Below are 16511 nucleotides of genomic sequence, written 5' to 3' on the forward strand. Positions count from 1 at the left end.
CAATTGCTCGCGCCCGCAGAAGCTTCGAAAGTCGAAAAGCCACTGTTCGCTAGTCGCATCATTTCCTCTTCTAGGCTAGGTCGGGAAACAGTGCGCTCACTGGAGTTTCATCGGGCGGGAACCCTGGTGCCGAACAATGATCGAAACCTTCTGGAAAGGTGACGGAACGCATATCCCTGCCAGATGGAAGACACGGAGGAACGGATGTGTACGCTTGCAGCTGAGCTGATGAACAAAGCTCATGGGGAGCGCGATCGGCAAACTACTATGGTGGTAGGTAGAATCCTTTGAGGCATGTTGTCACGGACAGGCGTCGGTCTCTCCCGTCCAGGCGTCGAAACAACGCTCTGCGGTGCAATCAAGTCAACACCACCACTGCGAGGGTGGTGATCTGTGGATGCCGATGAGCCTCCATTCTTCATGTGCATGTTTGTCCACAGCTACCAACAAAAGCTTATGTGATCCAAGTTGACTTAACAAGTCAGAGGTCGGGGAGAGAGCCGCGGCAATTTCCACGCCCAGGTCAGCCCAAAGGCGGACGGGGTTTCGGGGCACGACTCCAGTTATGGGCCCTCGGTGAGTGCGTTGATTGGCCGTGTGCCCGTCGGCCATCAAGGGTTGTGCATGGTACTGACAGGGGACCTAGCGAATCAGAGGCACACTGGCACCCTCAACGGGTGTGCGCGATCTTGCTTGCATGTGGAGTTTCGGACCGTCGGCCGTTGAGGGATCACGCTACGACGGCCAGGGTGGCGGCCCCAGTTCCGCCAAGATGCCGAGAAGATCTGGTGGCGCCGAGATGGCTTCGAAGACAAAACGACGTCTGTCTTGTTAGATCCAAGCGATGATAGCTGAGCCGCCTGATATCGTGTCTGAAAACGCTGGAAACTTCCTTTAAAGATGACTGAGTCCTGAGCGGTGACAGTAGCTTGACTGCCCGCACACCGAGCGGTGAGTTCAAGCCTAGGATATCCCAAACTCGGAAGTGGGGGGGTGTGGACCGGGACCCAGGCTGGATTCGTGTCACACTGAGCGGCACTTGTGGAGGAGGGTTCCCGCGCCGTTTGTTCCGCCGGTACCAGCCATTCATGGTAGCCACAGTGCAGTCAGTGTGGCAGCAACTGCAACTTCCAGGAAGCCGGAGGTCCCCAATCACGACCGCAGACAATAGCAGCCCAGGAACCATGGAATGGGGTTGGAGGGAAGCGGAAGTTGGAGAGCTTATAGTTTGGCAAACAGAAACAGACCAACGAAAAAGGTTGTGGGGTATTCATTCGGGTTGGCGTTCCTCGGGCGGAAAGGAGTCCATGCTAGCGCTTGTTAGTAGGTGACTAGTTAGCTGGGAGTCGGAGGCTAGTCGGCGACACTGATGAGTCGCTTGTGAACTGCTGGTCTCGCGGCGCTGCCGGTGGTTCTTAGCTCGCGGATTCGCCGCCCTTGAGTGACAACCTAGAAGAGTCGAGGTTGGTTCGATTGCAAAACAAGTCCCGATTGGAAAGCCGAGCTTGCATCGGAGGATAGCCACCGTGTTGACAGATGACACTGCATTGTGCTAGGCTTGAGTTGCAGATGCAGCCGCACAGATCAAAACCCTGCGTGATTGGTTCAGGAAGTCAAATTTGTTTCAAGTCATACCTCGTCAACTCTCAGCACTGAAAAGGATGGAGGGCCAATTCTTCCGTTGTTCACCACCCTCTTCGCCGCTTTCTCGGCCGATATTTGACGACATAAGGCGCCTCGATATTGGCCTGCCGTGCGCGAACCAAACTAAAGTCAAGCCACCAAGTACAAGCTTAAGGGGTTTGTAAATTGATCCGAACAGACCGATGTATTGGCGTTGGAAAGACTGGAGCTGAATCGAAGCAACAGTCAGTCACCATGTCATGTGGTTCGTTCTGCCAGTCAACTGGATTTGCTGGTTGCTAATGCAATGGAGATTGCGGGGGCGAATCGCCGCCGGGATTTCCTCGTGACTCGACTGGGTCAGGCAGGTGCTCCTGCCCCTTCTGCCTTTGGGAACTAACGGAAGTTCCGATGAACTGTTGGGGCTTGACGTGGTCAATCGGTCTGATCAAGTCGTGCTTTCCTTCCCAAATAAAACATGCATTATTGTAGTCTCTTGCAGCGCGTGACACGACGAAAGGCTGAATTGGAAAATTGGGGAAGCTGAGAGCGCCTTCCACTTGACTCCGCAGAGTTGATGATGCAAAAAAAAAATTTCGATGCAAACCCCCCCACTACCCAAAGAGGGACCGGCTTGGCAGGAACCCACACACATCGTGCCCCTGCCGCCATCTGCCGCCCGCTCTCCGTCAACATGACCGGTGCTGAAATACTCGAAGCGACGAACTAGTTAGGTAGCCGGCGGCATTGCTAAAGGCTTGAAGCACGCCGATAGGCCGGCAACAATGTTCGATCAGACGATGGAAGAATGTGGGACTGAAACCTCAACCCATCTCCTCCAAAGATCGTCCTTGAACAGGCCTTTTTTGGGATAGTTATCGACCACCCCAACCCCCGAGGCACTCGGCAATGCTCCATGCTCCAACAAACATGATGGAGCTTCGCTTCGTGCTTCCGTCCCCAGACGCATCCCAGCAGGCACATGCACCACTCCAAAGGAATAACAGGCGTCTTATAGCACGGCGGATCGGAATGGTCGCGGCCATCTGCGTTGCGGGTTCCATCTGCCCAGAAACAGGAGACCAACGGCAAGCCGAAGCGACAGGGGGGCCGTCATGGTCGACATGGGCTCGATGGCCTTGACATGGGCTCGACATGCACAACGGTGCAACTCCATCGCCTCGACTGCCCCAGCAATTGTCCCGATGCAGGAGTTGATGGGCGACTGAGGGATGCCCAGCTGATCCGGTTCGGCGCCGATACCCCAACCCCAGCTTTCTGCGCTCCAGCGGTGACAAGCACCCCGCCGGTACCATGACTGATCCCATGGGGAGATGGGGTCCCCCTCTCCGCTGACGCTCGCTCTCGCTGTGAAGCCCACTCACCCCCTGGCTATCGACAAGGATGGCACAGTTCACGACCGCAAGCAACCGACGCGCCATGGCTTCTCCGCTGCTTCTGGCGCGCTCCATCGCCCGGCCCAATTTGTCAATGTTTCTAAGAGTGCAACTGCATAGCATGCACCAAGCAATGAAGCGCACCATTCAAAGTGGACCACTCTTTTGGGGGCTCCAGAGCACACCAGCACTAGGAAGCGAGTTCCAGGGCAGACAAGCGTCGTTAGTTATGTTGCGCTGTGCTGCATTCTGTCAGGCATTCAGGGAAGTCCGATGGCGCTTTGATGCTAGGGGACTGGGGCTCTGGCAGTGCCACTACGAGAGCCGGTGGAGTTGCGGCTTCTCCACCATGACCATCGGCTGGACCCCTGCCAGAGGGGCAACCCTTGTCTGACGGTGGTGTTCGAAAGCTTGCTGGAGGGGACAAAAAGAGGCCCATATATCCTCAGCAGGCCCTTTTTGACGAGGCGGCTTCCCCAGAAATCCGCTGTCAACTCTCCCATCAGCGCTACCCGCCCCGCGTTCGCCCACCACGCTCCCCTCCCCCCATAAACGCCTCCCGTCCCGCCGACTTATATTGCCCTCGCAATATAAACTTGATACTCGATATTGTGCTGGACCAAAAACCATCTCCCCCTGTCGCCAATCGCATCCAGTCTCATCCCCAAGCTTTCTCGCGCCTCTCCTGCTGTGCATGTCCGCCAAGCCGACCGCCTGGCTCGCAGAGAGTATCCCCCGAGGCAGGAACAGCGCCAGAAATTTACCGGTTCGTTCACTTGTTCGAAACGGGTATCCCTTGGCCCTTTTGGCGCTTCTCGCCCCCTCCGGCCCCTCTCGAGCAATATACGGCACATCGCTCTGAGGCTGAGACCGAGGAACCAGCATCTCGTCGACGACAGGCAGTCCGGAACATCCAGGAAAACGTTCCTCAAGTTCTACTGTTTTAGGGGCTCGGAAAGGTGTTAAGAAACGGCCGACCCGACCTCGTCTAACACGCAGACGGCCAAGCTCTGATTTGTCTCCGGTATGTTCATGATCCCATCTTCCCTGCTCTCCACGTTCTGGTGTTCGGCCAGGCTCGTTTCCCTCCCGTGTTCCCCTGCCGGTTGGTCCGTTGTCCATCCAGGCACCCCCCCCCCCCCCCCCCCCCCCTTTTCTTTCGCCCCCTAAGACCCCACCATCCGGTGCTGCAGCCATCGTGCAGCAGGCCGTGCCGCGCTCACTCACATCCGCGCGGATCGCCGTCCACTGTTTTGGTGTCTGTCAATGCTATCCCAGCAAACTCATCAATGCTCATGCCTGTCACTGACCTTACCCCAGAAGGAAGCTCACTTCGGTCCGTCCGACTGCCGTTCTCCAATCCTGGGCCCGGCAACTCACCAACGGAGCGGGTCGATTATAGATATCCCCCACCTCCCCATCGTCGCCGTCGACGGGCTCTCACCTGTCGTCCCCGCTCTTCGACCCAGACGCACCATCGCTTCAACCAACTGCCCGCACTCGCTCGAAGCCGGCCGTCTCCATATGTTCTAATTCACGGTCTTGACGACCTTGCTAGTAGCTAATTATACACCGCCACCCTTCTTTTACGACCACATCCACCTCCCGTCAAGATGTTGTCAAACCCACTCCACCGTTTCTCACCCTACCACATCCCGTCGAACACGCTGATGTCCAACGGGCATGTTCCGGCTGGCCACCTCCACGCGGCCGGACTCGACTCGCTCGCTCCCGGTTCACACTACGCACTCCAACAGCTCCAACAACACGTCGGCGTCCATAACCCGCACCTCGCCCGCGCTGGGCCTCAACCAAAGCACAGGCAACATCCATATGGGCCCGCCGCGAGAGCTGCCGGGGCAGCTGGGCCGATTCGCAGGAGGATCAGCAGAGCATGCGATCAGTGTAACCAACTGAGGACGAAATGTGACGGCCAACATCCCTGTGCCCATTGCATTGGTGAGACCAGATCTCGTCCTTCCGAAGCGTCGGCACCTTCTAACTTTCAGCAGAGTTTCAATTGGGCTGCGAGTACATTCGCGAACGCAAGAAGCGCGGCAAGGCGTCTCGAAAGGATCTAGCGCAACAAGCCGCCGCTCAAGCCGCTGCCGCCGCCGGCCAGAATGGCCAAAAGTCCGAGAACACGGCAAGTGAGAATGGCCAGTCTACAGAGAGCCGGAGCGACACACCAAGCAGCACCAAGCCAATCTTGACGTTGAACACAGATCAGCCAGCAGCCTCAGACAAGAGTATGACCGACATGTCGGAGGACCAGCTCAGGGGACAGAGGACAGGAAGTATCGAGACCTTGGGCGATATGAGTGCCCATCCAGGACACATGACAAGCCATCCTAGCGCTCTTGACAGAGATCATCTCGACAGCCCGACAGCACTGGACCTCAACGGATACGGATCCGTCCATCCATCATACGAACGCCAGATGAGCGCGCACATGATGGGCGGCCCGCCACACGGGCCCTACGGTCACGGCCCCAACCAGGGCAACATGTCCAACTATCCCGACTTGCCATATGCTCTCCAGACACAGAGCCCGACCGGCTACTCGGCCAATGCCGCCAATGGCTTCCGCCTCGCAAACAGCCCCCTCAGTGCTTATCCGATGGGCGGAGAGGCCGCATCCCCCGGTGGATGGATGAACATGTCATCTCCGCCGCCCCAGTTCGCTTCGCATGTCCCGCAAAACGGCTACAACCACTCGCACCTCCGCTATCCCGTGTTGGAACCCCTGATTCCGCACCTTGGCAACATCATCCCGCTTCCTCTTGCCTGCGATCTGATTGACCTCTATTTCGCAAGCTCATCCTCAGCCCAGATGCACCCAATGTCCCCCTACGTTCTGGGATTTGTCTTCCGAAAGCGGTCTTTCCTACACCCGAGCAAGCCCCGCCAGTGCCAACCGGCGCTTTTGGCAAGCATGCTGTGGGTTGCTGCACAGACAAGCGATGCCCCCTTCCTAACCAGCGTCCCCTCGGCGCGTGGCAAGATCTGCCAAAAGCTTCTAGAACTGACCGTCAGCCTCCTCAAGCCGCTCATTCACACGCCCTCAGAAGAGGCGTCGCCCGTTTCGAGCCCCATCGTGGATGGCGTTGCTCTGGGCGGTCTGGGCGTCGCTCTCCCCGGGTCCATCAGCATGGAAGCCCTCACCAGCGAATCCGGCGCTTTCGGCGCGGCCGGTACGCTTGATGATGTGATCACCTATATCCACTTGGCGACGGTTGTGTCGGCTAGTGAGTACAAGGGAGCGAGTCTGCGATGGTGGAATGCCGCCTGGTCGCTCGCCCGCGAGCTCAAGCTGGGCCGCGAACTGCCTCAGAACGCACCAGCAAGCCGCCAAGGCGGGTCGGCAGATATCGATGACGAAAGCAATGGCTCCGAGATGGGCATTCCCGGTGTCATCACCGAGGAAGAACGAGAGGAAAGGCGGCGTATTTGGTGGCTGGTCTACATTGTTGACCGTCATCTCGCGCTCTGCTACAATCGCCCGCTGTTCCTCCTCGACATCGAATGCGAGGGCCTCTTCCAACCCATGGACGACACCGACTACCAGAACGGCAACTTTCACGCCTACACGGACCCGAATGTCCTCGCCTCAGACCCTGAGGCGGGCCAAAACCGGGCGCGTGGGCCTTCGTTCGTGTGCACCGGCCACAGCATCTTTGGCTATTTCCTGCCTCTGATGACTATTCTTGGCGAGATAGTGGACCTCAATCACGCGAGGAACCACCCCCGCTTCGGCGTTGGGTTCCGCTCCTCTCGTGAGTGGGATGACCAGACGTCTGAAATCACCCGCCACTTGGACATGTATGAGCAGAGCCTGAAAAAGTTTGAACAACGCCACCTCAGCCTCAACGCGCAAGCGCAGGCCGCCGACGAGAAGGCTGCCGAGGCAGCGGGCGTCCCGACAGCAAACGACCTACCCGGCACCCCGTCGGGACACAGCGTCCACAGCGCGCACACCAGCTCGAGCCGCATGACCGAGAGCGACATCCAGACACGCATCGTTATGGCGTACGGCACGCACGTCATGCACGTGCTGCACATCCTGCTCACGGGCAAGTGGGACCCCATCAACCTCCTCGACGACAACGACCTCTGGATCAGCAGCCAGGGCTTCATCACAGCGACGGGCCACGCCGTCAGCGCCGCCGAGGCCATCAGCAACATCCTCGAGTACGACCCGGGCCTCGAGTTCATGCCCTTCTTCTTCGGCATCTACCTGCTCCAGGGCTCGTTCCTGCTGCTCCTCATCGCCGACAAGCTGCAGCTCGAGGCCTCGCCCAGCGTGGTCAAGGCCTGCGAGACCATCATCCGCGCTCACGAGGCGTGTGTGGTCACCCTCAACACCGAGTATCAGGTAGGCTCCCCCCTTTACTCAAGATTGAGTTAAATGAGATGCTAACCGCCGCCACAGCGTAACTTTAGCAGAGTCATGCGCAGCGCTCTCGCACAAGTGCGGGGCCGCGTCCCTGAAGACCTCGGCGAGCAGCACCAGCGCCGGAGGGAGCTCCTGGCGCTGTACAGGTGGACGGGCGATGGGACTGGCCTGGCACTTTGAAGTGGCTGGCTATGTTTCACCCCTTGTTCTTCCTGATGTGAATATCGTTTCATTTAGGCTCGATTTCCTACTCACCTTTTTTTTCTTTTTCCCTTTACCGTATACGGCGGGTCAGCTGGTCGGTGTCTCAAACTTAGTTTCCTTCGGCTGGTTTTGCTATTTTTTTGGTTGGCGTTGAAAGGCCTTATCTTTTACTCTGGGGAGGGTGTTCACAAAGGTTTCCAAAACCAAAAGGTACAGGGGCTGGTTCTGGCGGATGGGGTTTCCGGACAGGCGGTTTTGGGGGTTCCTTATTACAGGAGAGAGTTTGGCGGGATGAGCGGAACATGCGAGGACGAAGATGACTGACTTCTGATGCCTCTAAAACGACGGAACGGACGGCACTGGGGCCCCCTCAATGAGCGTGGTTATGGGGGATCTGTTTTATACGCCGTTGGCGATGAGAGTTGGGTTACGGGTGCTGGTTGTGTTTTTCGGATACCTCTGTTTTTGCTTTTTCCAAGGCTTCGGGTTTCCTTGCCTCGTTGTCTATTGTTGGCTGGGACTGTCTACGGACTCTTGGACTGCGAACAATACTGTGTAGATATTGTGTTTATGTATACCGATGATTCATACGGAATGGGTATAAAAACTGGAGTTTCCATGATCATCATGCCGATCCATCGTGCCAAAGTCGTTCGTCATCGCACTCCTCGGCACCCTCTCCGAACATGGTGTTGTGGGTCACTTCGGCAAGATCGCCGAGCGGGCGAGAATTGGAGAATTGGAGAGAGCGGGTGGAGTAACTATTCGTATTTCTCCATGAACCCCTCGCCTTTCAGGCGGCTTGCTGGTTTGTTGGGGAGTTGGGGAGAGGCTCAACGTCGAAGTCCTTACAGCCTCACTTGACAAGATGCTGGAGACACGTTTCCAGACGGTGTAATAACCCATAAAGTATAGTGTCAAATATTTAAACATATATGTATTAACCGGTATAAAGTTGAGGTACCTGTCTTCTCGGCCAGTCATTCTCGCCTGGCGTGTATCGGATGGCCAGGAGCTTGTGATGTAGAGATGACACCCAACTGGGACAGCGACGGCAGCGCTTTTTTTGCCTTCACGCACGGCCGACTTTTGTAGAATGAGAAGCATTAAGTTGCACAGCGTACTGTCCGGTTCAGCATGAGTGAGCTGGCGGAACAGTGCTTTCGGGGGGTCAGGTTGCCGAGGCGGGGTTTGTATGGGGGTCGTCGTTTGGGAGTTGAGACGATACTTGAGGTTTGGGGAGAAGGGCTGAGGGGTGCCTATCTTCCCTTTCGTCTCTGTCTCTCTGTGTTTTTGCTCATGTGGGTTTTGTGGTTGGTTGTTGCCAGGCGATGTGGAGATCGGGTGGGTGTGCGCTGGGATGAGCCCCGAGGGAAGAGGGCCACCAAAAAGTCAAAAAAAACATACAACACCGGGGATTCGCTGGTCGTCACCGACCCAACTACTGATCCGGCCCTTACGTGTTTGACTAGGGGAGAGCGGACGGGATCCCGTATTTTCAAGTAGGTATGGTCGTATGTGGTGGTTGGGAGCCGAGAAAGTGGTGATATTTCGGGATGGTTGGAACCAAGGGCTGACCTAATTTGGACGCGCTGATATCCGGAGCAGTAATCTGCCCGGTATTATGGAACGAGGACTGTTCAACGCTTGAGGGCATCCATGGCCTCCATATCGGAATGGAGTGATGTCGCCAGAGCCGAGTTGTGAGGGTGCGGCCAAGGAGGATCCGTTTGCTCGACACGCGGGTCGAAGGGCTGATACGGCTATCTACAGCAGGCCGCCGTGTCATGAGGTATTCAACGCAGTATTCACCGAAGATCGAGCCGGAAAGAGAAGATACGGCTTAATTCCCATTGGGTATCATCCAGGGGTGGATTTGTTGACTGTCTGTTTCCTGGTTGTCGAATCGAGAATGGTGAAAACCTGTGGAAGCCCACCGTCCAAGGGGTTGATTTGAACAAACTGATGTACCTTCCCAGTCTCTCGGAGTTAACCAACGGCTGGGTTTTTTTGGGGGGTCTTTGGCTTTCCCAACATGGCCGACCTTGATTCACGACGGACCCGTTCGCTCTTCTCTTGGTCACCTCTCTCGACCTTTACAACCACTTTCTCCTCTCATCCAGCTCACCTTTTTCGGAACCCTTACAACCACTTACTCTTCCTATCCAGCTTCAAGTGCCCACAAACCAACCCCAGCGAAACAACTCAAACTCCAGCCAAGATGAGCAAGATCAAGACAGAGCCGATCGACGGCCTCGGCAACCACATCTACCTCGAGAAGCAAGACAGGCTCCGCGAAATCGGCGTCGACATCCCCACTTCGCAGGTAAGGCAACCAACCGAGAGCAACACAGCTCTCCCAGCGGAAACTGACCGCAGTGCCAGATCGTCGTCGCCGGCAGCCAGTCGTCCGGCAAGAGCTCGCTGCTGGAGAGCATCACGGGCTTCTCGTTCCCGCGGGACCAGGGCCTCTGCACGCGGTACGCGACGCAGATCACGCTGCGCCGCAACCACGTCACGAGCACCGTCATCTCCATCATCCCGCACAGCGACTCCGACCAGGACCGCAAGGACGCCTTGCGGGGCTTCCATCACGAGCTGACCGACTTCGATGGCAAGACTCTTGTGGATGTCATTAACAAGGTGGGTGATGACTTGTTCGACACCGCTTGTCGCTAGATGTGCTAACTGTTGTTGTCTAGGCCAACAAGACGATGGGAATCCGGTCTGGTGCTACCCAGTATGACACCACCTTGCCCATGTTCAGCGACGACATCCTGAAGATCGAGATTTCAGGCCCCGAGGTTCGTAAATCTGGCGGCAGATCGTGCAGATCTGGCCGAAATGCTAACTGTAGATGACAGAAGCCCCACCTCACTGTTATCGACGTGCCCGGCCTGTTCCAAGTTACCGATGAAGGTTCGTGCCAATGCCCAGTCGACAGAGGCCCAGACACTGACTCGTCACAGGCATTACCACCGAGATGGACAAGTCCAAGGTCGAGAACATGGTGCGGAGGTACATGGAGAATGAGCGCACAATGTGAGTTGCCCCTTGAAACCATCTCTCACCGCCAAGCACTGGTCTGACCATCCTCGCAGTGTCCTGGCTGTCCTCAGCTGCCTTTCCGACCGCGCCACCGAGGGCGTTTTGCAGTTCGCCAAGACGGCCGACCCGCAGGGTGTGAGAACGGTTGGCGTCCTCACCAAGGCCGACCTGGTGACGGAGCAGGCCGTGGTACAGACGCTTCTTCAGCTTGTCAAGGGCAACACCCTCAAGCTCGGCTACTTCATCGTCCGCAACCGAGGCGCCGACGAGGACACGTTGAGCATCGCCGAGTGCCAGATGAAGGAGCAGGAGAAGTTCACGGAGCCGCTGTGGACTGAGCTGACCAAGCTCGGTCACACCGGCGTGCAAGCCCTGCGAGCCGAGCTCCAGGGTTTGTTGACCGAGCTCGCGAGGCGGGAGCTGCCGAAGCAGAGGGCCGAAGTGGAGCAGCGGCTCGCCGACTGCCGCAGGAGCCTTGAGTCGATGGGGCCCCCGAGGGACAGCGCGGCTAGCAGCGCGAATGCCTGGTCAGGCTTGCCGCCCGGTTTGAGCGGATCGTCCGTGACGCCCTCGATGGTCGGTATGACGGCAACCCGATCTTCTCCGAGAAGCCCGAGTTGAAGCTCGCCACGAAAATCATGGACTTGAACGAAGGCTTCACCGACCTGGTGTGGAAGAAGGGCCACACCTGGGAGTTCAAGGCAGAGTCCCACAATGATGACCTCGACAATTTGCTGGAGTACGAGACAATGTCAAACGCTGTTCTCGACTCCACCACTTCCATCCCCGAGCTTGAGCAGGTCATTTGCGACCACGCGGCCTGCCCCGCGCCCCTGACCGACGATATCATGGGTCAGATCGAGAAGTACTACAAGGAAAGCCGAGGGCCTGAGTTGGGCACGGTACGTCTGTCCCGAAGTTGACCGTCGAGCATGAAGCTAATCGTGTGCAGTTCGGCGGCGCTCTGCTGTCCTTGACATTCCGGGCGCAGACATCCAAATGGCGCGCCATCGTCATGACCCACGTCGAGACCGTGATTGTGGTTGCACACCGCTTCATCAAGACGGTGCTGTTCGAGACGATCGGGGACCAGCGTATACGGGAAGAGTTGTGGGGGTTGGTCCTCCTGGAGAAGCTCCAGACCGCGTACATCCGGGCCAAGAACCATGCCCAGTTCCTCCTCGGCATCGAGGTCAATGGCCGGCCGAGGACGTACAACCACCACTTCAGCGACGACGTCCTGAAGTCGAAAGCCGAGCGGTTGACGCAGGTCTTTGTCGAATATTCGGATCACCGCGGCGAGGACGATTACGGCATCTTCAACTCCACAATTGGCCAGATGGTGGAGGACAAGAGCATCGCCGATCAGACCAAGGAGGACGTTCACGACATCTTGGAGAGCTATTACAAGGTCTCGCGCAAGAGGGTTGTCGACACCATCTGCCAGCAAGCCATCGACCACTTCCTGCTCGACGGCAGCGACAGCCCCCTGAAGGTGCCGAACCCGGAGCTCATTTCGAAGATGAGCGACACCCAGCTGGACATGATCGCCGGCGAGGATATCAACACCAAGCGGGAGCGGGAGCGCCTCGGCTCTGAGATCCAGGGGCTGGAGGCCGCGATGAAGGTTACCCGGGGCTAATCGGGGTCGTGTCATGGGCTGCACAACCTTCAAGTGCCGCCGGCTGTAGCATCGTTTCGGATAGTTGTCGCGGCTAGTCAGTCGGGTTGTAGAGTAGTCCCCGTTCCCCCATCAAGTTACCATCGCCCTCAAATACCATCCAAAGTGTTTTCTAGACGTCAGCCTCCATCTCAGCCATTTTCTCATCCATCCTCCTCGCCATCTCCTCCTCCGGATCCACGCCATTACTCCCATTCCCTCCCACCACCAACCCCCTCCTCCCCAACTCCGCCTCCACATCCCCCCTCGTAACCATCCCCCTCTCCACCCCCATCCCCCTCAAATCCTCTCTCATCACCGCCCCCCACCCCTCCACACTCCGCATCCCCACCACCAAAAACCCCAACTCCTCCCTCTCCACATCAAACACCTCCCACCATTCACACTCGGGCATCTTGGCCCCCACATCCCGCGCCGCATTATACACCGCCGCGACGGCCAGCGCATTCGGCTGGCTGGTCAGGTACAGCATCTGGGGCGACAGCAGCGCGGTATTTAGGTAGGCGACGGCGCGGGCGCCCAGCCCATTCGGCCCGTCCTTGGCGCCGCGGCCCAGGAAGTCGAGCGCCTGCAGGTAGGTGACGGCCAGCGCGTGGGGCAGGGCGACGTGGGTGTCGAAGGCGAGGGCGTGCAGAGCGCGCGCCTCGAGCGTGAGCAGGCGCGTGTGGAAGGCCTGGTAGGCGCTCTCGGAGCGGTAGTAGGGGGGGGAGGGTGAGGCTGGGTCGTGTGGTGGGGGGGGAGGGGCGGTCGGGGAGTGGAAGAGTGCGGTTGTTGGGCGTGTGACGAGGTAGCTGTAGACGTTGCAGATGTCGCGGGGGGAGCGGGGGTGCGGGGAGAGCTTGGCGGTGAGGTAGAGGATTGCGGCGGAGGTGTCCTGTGTTTGGGGGACGGGGGAATTGGTTAGTTTGGAGGGGGTTGAAGAGGAGGGGAGGAGGGAGGAAGGGAGGGAATGGTTGGCCTACGCTAAATTCATGGGACATCATTGACTCAACGAGCCAGTACCTTGCCAGTAGTACATTGGCCTGGGCGGTGACGGATTGGGGGAGCTGGAGGAGGAGGCCGGCAGCTTGGGTCAGACATTGTGTGGCGAAGAAGATGGTGTCTTGGAGTTCGATTGGGAGGGAGCCGTAGGAGCGGCGCTGGAATAATTGGTCTGGCGTGGCCAGAGGGTTTGCCATGTGCGCCATTATGGGCTCTTGCTGTCGGGGTTGGAGATTGTGGTGGAAAGTGGCGGATCGGAAGCTGGGAGTCGGGTGTGATGTTTTTGTTCCAAGGCCGATTGGAGCCGATGTCGTCGGTGGTCGTGCATGCTAAACCTCCCACGCTTCTAATCCGGGGTTAGGGTATCACCACCACTTACACCAACAACACCAACGAAGTCGTTGACAACACGATGGTAATCAACTATTGTTTTGGGAAAAGTTACTGGCCAAGTTATTTCTATTTATTTCAAAAACATACATTGTTAGTTAAGGGTGTGTAGCAAAGAGCAGCCAAAAACAATGATGCAGCATCCCTTTTTTCGATCCTCCAATAACCAAACCAATGATGAAGAAGGCTAAGATAACACCAAAAAAGAAGGGTTGGTCGTGTAACCACTCATCTCGATCCACCCAGGGGTCGAACCTGGAACCTCCTGATAACTTGATCCGATCTCCCTCGATATCCCAGAGGAGGAGTGAGTCGTACAATCGTAGTCAGACGCTCTGCCATTGAGCCAGCGGACCTTGTTGGAATTTGTTGAAGGCCAAGACTCAGTTTGCGGCTCTTATTCGAGAGGATGGGGAGTAGAGTGGAGTGGGGCAATGTCATTAAACCAACCGGTTGGAGAAGGGGAAAATTCTCTGCTGGTTGTGTGGACTTTGGCTGGGTCGGCTTGTGGGGTGAAACCGGAGGGTTTTGATATGCAGGATCCACAGCCGGAACTGGTGAGGTATCTGAGAGAGTGATGACGGTTTCTCGACTTGTGTCGTGGCCAGTGACGAGTGAAGTGAGCAGAAAGGTTTCCTTTGTTGCGGCTTGTGGTACCTGCTGATATCGAAGCATTGCCTTTCGTGTTTAGTGTCTACCTAGTGTGTAAGGCGAGGGATGTTTCGATCCCGCGTTGTACATACCTGTAGATTAGCTGGGGTTTTCACTCATAACAACCCTTAACATCACGCCGGGACACGGTTCAAATGGCGAGAGATTCCCCCCATCTCTATATCTCCCTATTCCAACTTCAAACTCGCCCGAAACTCCTCAATCGGCACCGCCTTCTCAACCAGTTCCACCCCCCCATCTGCCCCCGCCACCGGCCTCCTCTCCAACGTCCACAGCTCCCTGACCCCTAGACTCTCCAGATACTCCAACCCCCGCCAGTAGTTCGTCCCAACCTGCGCAATCCCATGGCTATCATCGCCAAACGTCCACCTCCCGCCCATGCGCGTCCACTCCTCGGCAATCTCCCTCTTCGGATACGCCTCGGCCAGCCCCTTGCGCAGCCCGCTCGTATTACACTCCAACCACCCACCATACCCCTTCACAAACTCCAAATTCCGCACCACCCTCTCCCACACCCCGGGCCACTCCCCACCCTTCAACTCCCTCCCCGGCACCCGACTAAACAACCTCACCAAATCAAAATGCCCCACCACCCTCGGCTCCAACGCCCTCAGCATATCCATTTGCTCATCAAAATACACCTCAAACAACCCCTCCTCCCCACGGCCCCCACCACAGACCTGCACCGCCCTCGCGTACGTCGCGCCGTCATAATCAATCGGCACGCCGCGCGCGTGGTGGATCGAGCCGATGAAGTAGTCGACGGCCGGGTGGGCGGCGAGCGAGCGGATGAGGGGCCCGTAGGCCGGGCGGATCCATTCGCCTTCGAAGGCGATGAGGATGTGGATCTGGGGCGCGTAGTGGGCTTGCAGCCGGCGGGCTTCGGAAAGGTAGGCGGCGTGGCGCGGGGCGAGGGCCGTGAGGGAGATTTCGGGGGTGGGGAGGAGCTGGTGAGGGGGCACGGATGGGTTAAGTGGGTTGTTTGGGTTGGGTTGGGGGGTGGTGATGATGTGATGATGGTGGTAGGGGGAGGAGGGGGTGTTGTTGCGGGGGTGAGTTGAGAATTGAGAATGCGTAGGTATGTACATACCTCTTCAGGATAGAGGTCGGTTACATGGGTGCGCGGCATGTGCTCGGTGAGGCCGATGGTCTTGTAGCCGACCTTGATGGCGTGCAGGATGATGTCCTCGAGCTGGTCCTTGGCGTGGCCGGGGCAGAACTGGCCCGAGTGGGAGTGCATCGTGAATGCCATGGTGACGGTGGTAAACGAGGGTGAGTTATTGTTGGTGGATCAGGTCAAGATCTGGAATTTAGATGGTGTGTGTAATGATGCATGCAGATATCTGAAGTAAAAATAGGGAACGACCGGGTTTAGAAGTGAATGTTAGATGCCAAGTTCGGGAGTCAATTCTCGCCACCCACTCTTGAGCCACTCCCCCGCATACACCTCCACCGGGTTTACAAACAGCACAACTAGGGGTGTTGGGCAGGGCGAGGGGCTACAAACCGCATCCAGGGGGGTGGGCAGTGCCAGCCAGCTCAACCAGCTCGGATAAGCAAGGCCAAACGAGCAGCAAATCAGCAATTCCCCGAGTGGACCATCACCCTCTTCCAGGCACAGCTGTAGCCGCTGGGCACACCGGAGGCCAAGTGCAAAAAGCCAGGCCCTGGATATCCTGATCCGGCCGGGATTCAGTCCAATCTTCTCAGGGCTAGGCGTGTTCAATGGATGCGATGTCTGGGGACGTCAGGACGGATGTGGGAAGACTCGAGGGTGAGGTGAGCTGCATGGAACTCTGAAATGGAGGGGTACCTAGGCGGGGTTCGTAGGTGTGGGCACACCACCTGCTCTTAATTTTTGAAGAGCTGGAAAGGGGGTCGCAAGAAAGGATGACAGTTAGATCTGCTCGAATATATGATTAGGAAGCCCGCGCGTATAGTAAGACGACTGATGTAGCCATTCCTATTTACTTTCTCCTTTCCAGCTCGCCCAAAAACGACGTGGTGTGCAACCCCCGCGGTACGCCAAGACGGACAGGACGTTTGCCACACACAGAGCAATGTTGCCATCTTTACCCATACAAGGACGCAACAAGTAAACAACAACCCGAAGCCAAAA

The 16511-nt window shown here is 57.3% G+C and overlaps 7 protein-coding genes and 1 non-coding gene across 8 annotated transcripts; 4 read left to right on the forward strand and 4 right to left on the reverse strand.

Annotated features, from left to right (window-relative positions):
• Positions 1 to 2498: 2498 nt before the first annotated feature.
• On the reverse strand, positions 2499 to 3371 carry F5144DRAFT_593310 (uncharacterized protein; the record flags this gene model as incomplete). The annotated part of the gene is made up of 2 exons (XM_066790447.1): positions 2499 to 3132; positions 3340 to 3371. The coding sequence occupies 2 exons, from the start codon at positions 3369 to 3371 to the stop codon at positions 2499 to 2501; spliced, it is 666 nt and encodes a 221-aa protein (XP_066643720.1).
• A 1046-nt stretch (positions 3372 to 4417) lies between these two features.
• F5144DRAFT_255623 (fungal-specific transcription factor domain-containing protein) lies at positions 4418 to 7773 on the forward strand. Its single transcript, XM_066783481.1, has 3 exons — positions 4418 to 4979; positions 5033 to 7395; positions 7453 to 7773. Exons 1-3 carry the CDS (start codon positions 4634 to 4636, stop codon positions 7594 to 7596), a joined length of 2853 nt encoding a protein of 950 aa, XP_066643721.1. The 5' UTR covers positions 4418 to 4633; the 3' UTR covers positions 7597 to 7773.
• On the forward strand, positions 7774 to 8621 carry F5144DRAFT_255614 (uncharacterized protein). Its single transcript, XM_066783480.1, has one exon. It carries the CDS (start codon positions 7951 to 7953, stop codon positions 8482 to 8484), a length of 534 nt encoding a protein of 177 aa, XP_066643722.1. The 5' UTR covers positions 7774 to 7950; the 3' UTR covers positions 8485 to 8621.
• Positions 8260 to 9147, forward strand: F5144DRAFT_574557 (uncharacterized protein; the record flags this gene model as incomplete). The annotated part of the gene is made up of 1 exon (XM_066789033.1): positions 8260 to 9147. A coding segment is annotated over exon 1 (365 nt), but the record flags the coding sequence as incomplete, so codon positions are not given.
• Positions 9148 to 9841: 694 nt separating this feature from the next.
• F5144DRAFT_593312 (uncharacterized protein) lies at positions 9842 to 12310 on the forward strand (the record flags this gene model as incomplete). Its single annotated transcript, XM_066790448.1, has 8 exons — positions 9842 to 9946; positions 10183 to 10263; positions 10323 to 10424; positions 10485 to 10630; position 10801; positions 10876 to 11109; positions 11181 to 11570; positions 11621 to 12310. 8 exons carry the CDS (start codon positions 9842 to 9844, stop codon positions 12308 to 12310), a joined length of 1749 nt encoding a protein of 582 aa, XP_066643724.1.
• A 151-nt stretch (positions 12311 to 12461) lies between these two features.
• Positions 12462 to 13626, reverse strand: F5144DRAFT_650832 (cyclin-like protein; the record flags this gene model as incomplete). Its single annotated transcript, XM_066793011.1, has 2 exons — positions 13312 to 13626; positions 12462 to 13223 (listed from the first exon to the last, which is right to left on the reverse strand). The coding sequence occupies exons 1-2, from the start codon at positions 13534 to 13536 to the stop codon at positions 12462 to 12464; spliced, it is 987 nt and encodes a 328-aa protein (XP_066643725.1). The 5' UTR covers positions 13537 to 13626.
• A 328-nt stretch (positions 13627 to 13954) lies between these two features.
• On the reverse strand, positions 13955 to 14076 carry F5144DRAFT_t106. The gene has a single exon. It is a non-coding gene; the product is annotated as a tRNA-Arg (tRNA).
• Positions 14077 to 14317: 241 nt separating this feature from the next.
• F5144DRAFT_255705 (Polymerase/histidinol phosphatase-like protein) lies at positions 14318 to 15906 on the reverse strand. The gene is made up of 3 exons (XM_066783483.1): positions 15483 to 15906; positions 14464 to 15339; positions 14318 to 14377 (listed from the first exon to the last, which is right to left on the reverse strand). The coding sequence occupies exons 1-2, from the start codon at positions 15642 to 15644 to the stop codon at positions 14560 to 14562; spliced, it is 942 nt and encodes a 313-aa protein (XP_066643726.1). The 5' UTR covers positions 15645 to 15906; the 3' UTR covers positions 14318 to 14377; positions 14464 to 14559.
• Positions 15907 to 16511: the final 605 nt, after the last annotated feature.

This window comes from Chaetomium tenue, assembly GCF_020726465.1.
Source record: "Chaetomium tenue strain MPI-SDFR-AT-0079 chromosome Unknown F5144scaffold_4, whole genome shotgun sequence".
In the NCBI taxonomy this organism is placed as follows: domain Eukaryota; kingdom Fungi; phylum Ascomycota; class Sordariomycetes; order Sordariales; family Chaetomiaceae; genus Chaetomium; species Chaetomium tenue.